At 44.6% G+C, this 11156-nt stretch overlaps 1 protein-coding gene across 1 annotated transcript in view; it reads right to left on the bottom strand.

The window, feature by feature from the left end:
* Positions 1 to 233: 233 nt before the first annotated feature.
* The window catches only part of PPM1H (protein phosphatase, Mg2+/Mn2+ dependent 1H), a gene marked incomplete at both ends in the record, with an annotated part of 128482 nt that continues 117559 nt past the window's right edge, over positions 234 to 11156 (bottom strand). Inside the window, 2 exons of the mRNA XM_079544213.1 lie at positions 234 to 381; positions 6131 to 6282. Coding sequence (XP_079400339.1) covers positions 234 to 381; positions 6131 to 6282 — 300 coding nt within the window. The remainder of the gene's footprint in view (positions 382 to 6130; positions 6283 to 11156) is intronic.

Here is an 11156-nt window from a genome sequence, read left to right as displayed (position 1 = left end):
ATTAAGCACCAAAACCTTTACTACAGGGGAATTGTAATCTTAAGGGTTATCTGTAATCATACATAGTCTATGTGCAGAGCCCTGTCTTTCAGGCAGAAAAGTACCCCTCCAGCATTAGCTATGAATAGACTACCTCAATTGGAGATGTCCTGGTCAGATCATCCAAAACACATCGTCTCTTACAGGTCCTTCCCCAAAAGATCCCCTTTCCATAACCACTCTCGAAGCTACTTTCACGACTGCTTGTTCCCATGTATTAAAGGAATGACGTAGACAGAAATGTCGTCTCCAGAGCCCAGCCTGTCGTTGGATATTCGCCAGCCCCGGTCCTTCAGCACTCCCCGGGCTCGCATCACCAGGTCCTGCGCTGCCAGCGTGTACCTGGGGGAAGGCAGAAGACAGCTGGTACCATGCGCTAGCCTTGTGAGGAAAGCCTGTGAGATGGACATTTGTGAGGTACAAGGACAAGTCACTCAGCATTTGAGAAGCATGTAAATGTTAATGATCACCTTCCCACAAAGCAATCGTCTGTCATTCCCTAACGGCTTTTATCTCAGAATCTCAAGGTATTTCATAGCAATCGAATGTCAGAAGGTGACCAGTCATTTTGGGTGCTCAACTTTACCCGTTTTCAGAACATATTAAAACACTTCCTTTAGCAAATTAAGTTTCTAGTCATGGTTTGAAGAATCAAGGACACAAAATTACAGCACTCATTTACTGAGCTCTATATGCCTGTGGGCAGGAACACCTGAAGGTAAATACGGGCCTACTCACTTTGGAGGGACGCTGTAATGAAGCAAGTGATTTGAAAACAAGCAGTGAGTCCTAATTCAGCAACCCTTCCAATCCCAACGCAGCACTGATCAGATACGTTCTCCCATATCCCTCTGCCTGCTGTTACTGGATCGACACATCTGTTTCCCGATTCAGAGGTTTCTGCTGAAAGAAATCTCATTATGGATGAACAACTATTCCAGTCAGTTCTCAGCCCAACACCTGCCTGAGATGTTTCGAATTTGGCTGGGTGGAGTGCAGCTTTTCTATCGGTTCGCTAATAAAAAATGATCAAACAGTTAAGAGACTCACAAGGAAAACAAAACAACAGTTCAATATTGTGCCTGCCTGTATTTTATTTAAAGCTTAATTATCAGCCTCTAATAGGATGAGCGGTTCTCTATAAAGCCCTCTATAAAGCCCAGATAATCAGAAGAAAGGCACTTCTGCAATTCACAGAAAGCAGGAAGGACAAGAAAGGTTGGCATTTCAAGACCCCCTTTTCTAGGGAGGATCCTGGGCCAGAAGTGATCAGCCCAGATCTGCCTGAGGCACAGGACAGAACAGTATCTCCATTGATCAGAAGCAGTGGACAAAAAGAAAAAGGTGTGTATTAATTGAGTATCCAGGGATTGTTCCAATCCCAGAAAATTTCACCACAGAATGAGTTATTAAATGTATCTGCTACCCAAAAAGACTTTATTTGCTCTCCTAGTGAAAAATACCCAGTTTATTATGTTCTATTGCTACAATTTAGGTTCCTAAGCTTAAAAGTCTCCTTTGAATCAGGAACAGAGAGATTTATTTTCTCTACTAAGAAGTTATATTCACTGTAAATAAACCAACATTTCACTGCACAGAAGGTCTGATGTTAAGTCCAAATAACATTCTACAGAGGTTATTTCTAACGCACTACCTGCTCCCAGTGGTACAGACAAGAGTGGTAAACTTCCCAGGTCCTTCTAGCTTTGACAAGAGATTTACTTTTAGTGGTTGGAGAAGGGCTTGAGGGTCATCCTGCACCACTCAGGGCGCCAACTCGAACACATACAGTTGTGCACATGTGTGCATGCTCTCTGCAGGTTCCAAGATCATCCGCATCAAAGACCTTGAGATATAACAGCAGGAGGTGACAGGAACCAGTCATACTGTCCTAATAACAACAGAAAACTTTGCTTCCTAAGGGAAAAAAAACCCAAACATACTTGCATTCTCCAGTTCCCAAATCCCCAAATCAGATGCAGGGCTAAAGAATAGAAGGACTCCACATGGTAAGCAAGAAACTGAAGCATTCATTCACAGCATGAATGCTAAAAGAATTTTGGCTAAGAACATCTTTTTCAAGGGCTTCTCAGCTACTGTCAGAACTTAAGAGAAGCAAAACACCCACCATCCTGGCAGAAAACTTCGCATTGCTTCTTTTCTAATTAGCAAGAGCTCCCCACATCTAAAGAGTACAAATGCATTTTGCTCTTTATTGCATAATGATTTGCTGCTTAATGTTTGGATAGGGCAAGATTAAACCAGAAATCTCTCATAGGCAGACTGAAATACACAAGAAAAACAGCACACTGAAGCAGAGGAGAAGGAACAGGTGAAAGCAGCAGCGAGGTAACACATTCCTTTCCTAGCACAGAGCTGAATTGGAGCAATGCTGTTCAACTTGGCACTGAGACGGGGTGAGTTTCGTGTACCTGGAGATGAATAGCAGCAGCAGTCCATTATCGAGCGCTTTTATTCTCCAGCGCTGTGAACTTGGGATTCAGCTGTCAAGACAGCATTAGAGAACTGCTGAAGTAGTTTTAAAGTACCCACTTCCTCCTAATGAACAGCCTTGCTGGAACACAACTTCTGTGTTTTAAGAATATATATATATATTTTCTCCTGCTCAAGCTTTCAGTATTGATCAGTGAAAGTACTGCAGGAGAAATGGTGACAGCGGGGGCAACTTGCTACTGTTTGAGCAGCTTCTTATCCCCTCACACTCAGGAAGAGCAAAGCAGCTTCCCAGCACCCTTGTAAATCTCCACAAGGGTGAAGGAGAGTGTGAGAGGGGATGAAAAAGGATGGGAGGGAGGAGGAGAAGCAGCAGATTCCCTATGTCAGTGTGTAAGCAGGTGCAGCTTGAAGGAAATGGTCAACATTCACACTCTTCTTCATCTTCATACTTCTGCAGACAGATGTACGAAAAACACCTGTCATGTAATGCGTGTCATTACCCCTTCTCTTTGCTCAGGGTCCCCTTCATGCTCCTGTCTGAACTGAGCTAGCAAAGAAATCCAACTCAAGCTCAGCTTCTTCACTCCATCACAGAATTGCCCAGCCCTCACAGAGGAACCGCTCTCTCATCACGTCTGTTCTCATCACTCATTGCCCAGATCCCCTGGGGTTGTGTCTGCATGGCTGGCTGAAGACAGAACCAGCTTCACTCCCTCTGCACTTGGAGATGCCCAGGCACATGTTACATTTGACAGGATTCAAAGATGTTTTTCTGTGGGTAACAAACATTCATAGTTCTGACAGTAAATATCAACAGGAAAGAGTCCCAGGGGCTTTCCCAAGGGCTATGAGCTCTTATCCATCAGGCTGTAAAATGACTCCTAATTCAAATGGGAGGGATGTTGCTCCCTCAAAGAGCTGATTACATAACCGATAAGTGCTCTGCAGCTCTAAAATCTTCCTATTTATTTATTTTTTTTTCCCCAAGTATGCTGCTGTCAGGGAATAAGGCTACTGGGTCAGATGGATGCAGGGTCCGCTCCAACAGGTAGGTTCTTCAGAACTCTGCAGAATTATGAAGCCTAGGGGGGCAACTCTCTTCCATTTTGACAAGTTTTCTACATCCCTAGGGACTGTACATTCCCAGCTGCTCACCTCATCACAGACTCCAGATGCACTCATCACATAACTTGACATTCTGTGGGATAACATTTCCTCTAAACGCAACACTGATAACACTGCAAACACAATTCTCCTGACACTGACTAGTGAGAGGAATTAACACAACTCCATAGTCTGAGGTGCTATGCTATTGTAAAGTCATTAGTTATACCTTATTTGGACCACTGAAGTAATTATATAAAACCTCTCACATAGTACTTCAAACCCTTTAAATATTCTTTATAACCAAATAGCAATTCCACAAAGGTAATTTTCATAAATATCACTGTAAACTATATGAGGGACTGTTCTAATTACCTTTTGCAAGCTGGTATGAGAAATGTCTTGGTGCCACTATTTGTAAGCCTCTAAATGACCTGGCACAAAGTTACTTAAAAGAACAAATAAATTTTCAACTCAGACGTCCATTCACAGATCTGTAGGTCAAACACTAATAAATGTGTTTGCTCTAACTCATAATACATCAGGCTCAATTCTAGAGTGCGTTACACTGCTACAAACAGGACTAATCTCCCACACTTACTGGGGCCAAATGAGCACAAATAAATCTACATCTAAGAAAATATTTTTCTTTTAGTCTCTGATTTCTCAATATTTTACTTATAATGGATGAGAGATCATTCACCCAGCAAGCAAAAAATATTAAAAAAAGAATTGCTATTTCTACTGCAACAAAAGCATTGATTACCACCAGCGCTGGGAACACCAGAAGGAACAAGACCGACGCAGTGCACTCACACTGTATTCACAATGAACAGGTAGGACCAGGCCAGACGGTAGGATGAGCCAACCTTTCCCGATTACTCAATGAGAATGGAGACAGAGGCTTTACACTGTACCAGCTGTCTTTGCAGGAGGACAGCCAGGGTGCAGAACTCAAAGAAAAATCTCCCTACCACCCAGTTGATTGGGTGGGTCCCCTCCTACTGAAGAGCTTATCTGCAGAGCACAGTGCCAGGTGGAAGTGCCCCTTGCTAGCCATGCCTGATCTCTCTCAGATGGAGGGCAGAAGAACTTTCATGCCTTGCTGAATTAGAGAAGCCCTTGGTTGTCGTTAGTGCCCCACCTCCTCTTCAGGGCAAGGAGGAAGGAAGGTCAAAGTACTGCAGTTGCAGCTTCACGCTCGTCACCCATTCACCTGACAACTGAGTGCTTGCAGCAAAATGTTATTTTGCATTCCACGCTTCTGAGTAAGGGTCCGGTAAGAACATACTGCTTGTGATTTGCTTTGGAGTGCCTGTCACTGTAAATCCCAAGTGGCTGCCAGGGTGTCTGTATCCACTCGTTGTCTTCCTTGTTTACTGATGGAGAACAGAGCTGACCTCATGAAAATGCCCGCTCAGAAAAATTAAAAACACAAAGCATTTTGTGACTGGTTTACCCTCAAGAGCTGCAACATCTGAACGACTGAAACTGGCTCATTCATTCAAGTGAGTGAAACAGTCCTACATTTTCTCACTTGGCTGCTGAGATATCCCAGTGCTTATCTCCCAAACTCCGCTTTTTACAGGCCAAGTGGGGTGATCTGAGGGCTCTCTTCCCACACTCTCAGCCCAATGAGAGGGCAGAAGACAACCACGGCCATCCAAACTTGCGTTCTGAAAGGCTTTTCCTTTTGGAACACTTTCTAGAGATGGATAAAGCTATTTCCCTTTCATCATTCTCTGTTTTAGAAGTGAAAGACTTCTGATCTCCAGCATGATGCTTTAGTTCACAGTGACAGACAGGCACAGGGAACTCAGCAGCAGACAGGCAGACCAGACCAACCCACTGCAGTGCTCTAGTTAGTGTTTGGGAAGATTTTGTTTGCTTGATGGTGTACTTTAAAGAGAGAAGCTGACCAAGTAAGAGGAGATAAACATGGGAAAATGAAAAGGATCATTCTGAAATAAACAGAATCCAGCAACTTGAATCAGAATCAAACTCTGCACCTATTTTGTCACCACACCCGTTCGGCAGCTGGCAGGCACTGAGCATCCACTATTGCAACGGTTTCAAAGGTCACAGTGTGACTTGCAATGCGTAGCACCCACACTGTGTTGTATTTATCCATACATCTAGAGGGAGAGAGATGCTGCTAAGGTCCAAGCAAGAAACAACTTCTTCAGTGTTAAAAGACTATCCAGGGGAGAGCCAGATGGAATCCTGTGACTGCTGGAGACCTGCTGTCATGTTCTTCTCTGTCTTCAACCTCCTATGGTTTCTACAGAATCTACTACAGCACAAAAAATGGATCTTGTGCCAAGATACCATGATCCCACAACTTTCCTCTGAAGGCAGGCATTTCTGAGTTATAACAGAAAAAAACACACTTGCTATACAGACTCTCTCTGCTGTATAAAAGCATGCAAGTTTGCTGAATGTTACCCACATCATATGTTCTACACAAATATGTTACCAAAAAGCGTTCTTAATTTCAGAGAAGCTGGAAAGCCAAGGGATGAACACAAACCTGTGGGGATCATCAGGGTCACAGTTTGGCAGGAAGTTAGTGACAGCTTCTGCCACTTCTTCATTTAACAGCACATCCCAGAGTCCATCTGTAGCTAGGATCAGAACATCGTCCGGCCCATGCTCATACTGCAGTAGGTCATAGACTCTTACCTAAAACACACAAAAAAACATTCATGAAGGAGGAAACTGCCAAATCTGTTTGTGAATTGTTGCTGAGCTGGCTCTGAGATAGGGGGTTGGCCAGGGCACTGAAATCCATCTCCTGCAGGCCTGCTCTCCAGCCTGCAGCTCCTCCCAGCCCAGCTCAGCCCTGAACTGACCCAGTCAGAACGGATACAAGTGTTGCTGAGCTGGGCTGCATGGCTCTGTGCTGCCAGCAGTGATCAAAGCCAGCCTGGTTCTGCATGCAGAGCTCTTCCCTCTTGCTGGCAGGGCTAGTCAAACGGAGGCTGAATAATTTATTTGATGAATTTTTGATATTTTCTAATAAAGTATTCAAAAATAATTGTTTTCATCATTTGTCCAGATCCATTTAACTCTGCCAAATAAATTGTACACGTTTGGAAACATCTACACAGGAGAAGGCATCTCATTTGCCTCTCTAGACCCAAAGCATGCGCTGCACTTAGGAATTATGCCTGAGCAAGCAAACAGTTCCATAAAATGAACAGAAACTCTTTACCTGCTCAATTATGAGTATCTTAAAAGTGGGTAGAGACCCATTCTAGATTGGCACAGAAGTGAACCCCCAAACGTATTCTCACAGTATTGTTTTCTTGCAATGCCTGCTGGCTTCACCACCGCAGCCAGGTCGACCATGGCTGTCAGCATGTGTATGGGAACTGCTGAGTCACGGCCTGAACCTCTGATTGATCACCTGAGGCGAGCCATGAGCCAGCCAGAGGAGCACAGCTGAAGGCAATTCACCTGTGCTGCCGGAAGGGGTGGAGCCAGGCTCCACCCCTCCTAGACCTATTGAAGAGCTGGCTACCAGAGGGGAAGGATCTCTTCTGGAGATCATCTCTTTTGGTGTCTTCTGGTGAGCTCAGCCGAAGGGTAAGCTCTTCCACGTATTCTCTTTTGTGATCATTGTCTACCTTGCTTGATTCTCTTGATTATATTGTGATTACAACATCTTGATATCTGTTGATTAAACAATTATATTGCGATTATAGCATCTTGATTATACAGCATGGCGTGAGGCCCAGCCTGCAGTGCCACCCACGGCCCTGTCCCTGAGAGATGGAGAAAGCTGGCAGCAAAGGCTGATGACCCAGAGACTGCTAGCCGAGCCCAAACATGTGCATACGTCATCGGGAGTGTTTTAAAGTGAGCCTTTTGGTGGACATAACTGTCCTTCCAGCACATGCTGCATTCCAGTGGACACACCAGCAGCCCCTGCAGATCGCAGGCAGCAGCGGGGAGCCTTCACGCAGCCACCACGGAGGACTTTAACCACCACAGCAACAACACCAAATTGAAAGCAGCCTGGCAACCTTGGTGAGGTAGACAGGAGGAAAAGATCTGCATAGACCAGCCTTCACTGACTGCAACAAATGTGCTGGGACAAGCGCTTGGCACAGCCACCAGACACCGAGCTGTTTTGTTCTCCCTCCTGGTGCACTGTCTCCTCAGGAGCAGGAAATGCACATAAAATGCCTGGACCTTTTAATGTAATTATGATTTTAAGGGGCTGCAAGCAGCTCCGAGGAAACAATCATCTCGACCTCACTGCTAATCCTCACTTGTTCGCCTTTCACTCAAAAGCACAAGAAGGTCATTTGTAAAATGTAACCTCACTTCATTATCTAAGGTAGCGTCTGAGAAAGGACTTTGGAGAAGATTAAAGTTAAGGCAAGATACTCTCTTAATTAGATCACATCGCCTTATTCAGATTGAGAGGGAATAGAGATCCTTATATGCAGCACAGAACTCCTTTCAAGTCTGCTACACAAAAGGCAGAAGTTGCTACTGCTCCCATCTCCCAGAGTTCCGTTCTACTGTCAGAGCCCAGAGTTGCACCTGGAAAATTAGTGGGTACAGGGGCAAGCTGGCCACCATGGTGAGCAGAAGTGCACTGCACACTCTGGTCAGCTCTCCTAGGTACAGGCAAGTATTTTGGATAGCATCACAGCTACAGCTCAGGCATTTGCTCAGCAGCAAGCATCTCATACAAAAAAGCTTCTAACACCGTCACTAGAAAAAATACACCCACCATGGCTCACCCAACCAGGCAAAGCATATGTTTAGCCACAAGAGCCTTTTCCTCAGCGCTGGTGTAGCACCACTCAAGGCCAACACCAGAAGCAGATTACTTTACCAAGAGTACATATTCTCCCCAAAAATCTGAAAACAACACAAAACAAAACTTCCACACCCCACAACAACTGTTCTTACAGATAATGAGTTGAGTATAATTGAGTACAAGCTAGGATTTCCTAATGGTAAAAGCTTTGTGAACTGAGCACATCCAGAAAGGAGTGCCAGTGAGAAAAACGTAGAGCAAGGTGAGCAATAATGGATAGCAGGCTGGTACTCAGGAAAGCAGAATGCCAAGGTGACAGAAAACAATGTGGGTCGACTTCAGGCAAGATTCCTGCCTGTTGAAGGTTCAGGTTCAGCACTGCCACCAACTCCCTAGGATTCTCCCAATCCCTTTCAAATCAATCCAGCAAACATCCTTCTCTAACATCTGTGGAGCAACAGGACACCCAGTGAAGGCTTCCAGTATGGTCACCATACTTGTACTACCATCTGACTTGATGTGGAGCAGCTGACCCGTTAACTCATTCATTCTGGTCTAGTATTAAATATGGAGGTTGGGTGGCCCTGCCTGTGGTGGGGAGGTTAGAGCTTGATGATCCTTGAGGTACCTTCCAACAGACCATTCTATGACTCTATGATTCTATGACTTGACGTCAGCAATCAGAAAATAGGAAGCAATACCACATTGACAGCACAAACACCCATGACATTAAGAGTTGGGTTACACTAGATATTTCTTGACTGGTACTAACAGATCTCTGCCGAAATTTAGCATTGGATGCACACTACCAAGGCCCGCAGTCACCCATGACACCTTTCTGAACAGGTATCAAGCAGTTTGCCACTTAATGCCTTTCCTCATTCTGGATATTTCTTTCCAATATTGCTCACCCACATGAAATCAGAAGCACTGAGAAAAATGCTCTACGCAAGCAGTGAAAGAACAGGTGGGCAGGTTTTATATTCATATCTCAAACAGATCTACCCAGTGGACAAAACCTGCATTTGGCTCAGATCAAGGATGGCACCAGCTCTGCAAAGGCACTAAGACCCGCTTGCCAGCTTTGTTTCTAGGAGGCGGCCAATGTGAGTCCCTGTGGTGTGAAAACTATTCCCAGTGAACTGGCACAGGAGACTGCAGCCATCTGAGGTGCTCCCAAGCTGCCTGCCAGGCAGAATCCAAACCAAACAACAGTCCGCATTCAGTTGCCTGCACTGATCAACCCAGCCTCTGCAATAAATTAAACCCCTTCTTAATTGTATTGTCCCTTTTTATGTGCAGCGCTATCCAGAGCAGCTCCACTGGCAAATGACGAGATCTTTCAATACCACCCTCCAAGTAATTTATATGTAAATAATAAAAAGCGGGTCCCAACACTACTCCCTGCAGCACTCACCAATTAATCTCCTTTTAGCTTTTTACTGCCACCCTTTGTTTCCTGCCCTATAGCCAATTTCCAGTAGACTGTGCCAACTTTCCACTTAGTCTACAGCTTCATATCTTTTTATATTAATAACCTGTGATGCAGAACAGTCTCTCAAATGTTTTCTCTTTTTCAGAAATCAAAGTGCTCAGGCAAGATCATCTACTGCATTTTTATTTGTTTAATTCTCTAGTAGACATACCCCTGAAGGACTTGAAGCTACTAAAGCGTGATGTTTGCTTCCTTAAACCACCTTGACTCCCTTTGATCAAACAGTACTTCTCAAAGTCCTTGCCTTGCTCATTCCTTTAAATGCTGTAATTCCCCAAGATTTCTCCAGAAGGCAGATGTGAATCTAAAACAGTCTCCTCTGACATATTTGTGAAGTTGTCAGAAAGATTTCACTAACGCATTTGAGAAGGGAAAAATTCTCCTTGGTTACTCTCTTATCATTTGCTCTGCCGGGTGACGTTGGGTTCATCGCCAGCAAAGACCAAGTGCTTTTGTCAGAGCCACACTGCTTCCACTGAATAGCTGAGCTGAGCTGAGCTGCTGCTTGAAAAATTTCAGGATAAAATTCTGCTTCACAGCTGCAACAAGAAGGGCCTTGCTGAGCCTTAAAATGCAGAATTTCCTGCTGAAAGCTTTCAAATGAGCTGTTCCATTATGAAAAATAAATATTTAATTCCATGCCAGAGAGCCTCAGCCATGGCTTGCCTGCTTTGTGCTTCTCCAGTTCATTATAAAAGGCTCAATTCTCTAGAGCTCACCAACCTGCAGAAGTTCTCCATGTCTGGTCTCAAAACAGCTGAGCCACTGAATCCTGATTACATTTGTCAGTCTTGGCTACATGACTTCTCCTCCCATAGCCTGGCACTCTATCAAAGTGTAAATTCACACCACTCCCAAATTACTTCTCTCTCTATTTTTGGATGTAGTCGCAGGGATGCTTACCTTTCCTTCAGACAAATTTTGGTGGACATACCATACCAGAATTTTGTCACACAGCAGTAAAAAAAAAAAAAAAAAAAATCACCTTTCCCCCAGATTTGGAAAGGACACTGTCATTACAGCACGGAAACAGAAGCCAGACTTGGATTCTCCCCATGTCACGACTCACTGTGTGCCTTCACTTCCTGTGCTTCCCCTTTTCTAGGTCTGGAAACCAGACATTGTGCTTCCCTACCTCTACAAAGAGGATTCAAAATGCAGTGCTGCACTAAAGGCCAAATGTGACTGTCTGCCCGAGGCCACTGCACTTGCTTCCAAGTGCCAGGTTTCCCATATGGCAGCATAAAGACTTTTCTTAGTGCTGGTTTCTGCACACGGTGTCCA

The sequence above is a fragment of the Tetrao urogallus genome (genome assembly GCF_951394365.1).
Source record: "Tetrao urogallus genome assembly, chromosome: 1".
NCBI lineage: Eukaryota > Metazoa > Chordata > Aves > Galliformes > Phasianidae > Tetrao > Tetrao urogallus.
This window is presented reverse-complemented; position numbering and strand designations above follow the sequence as displayed.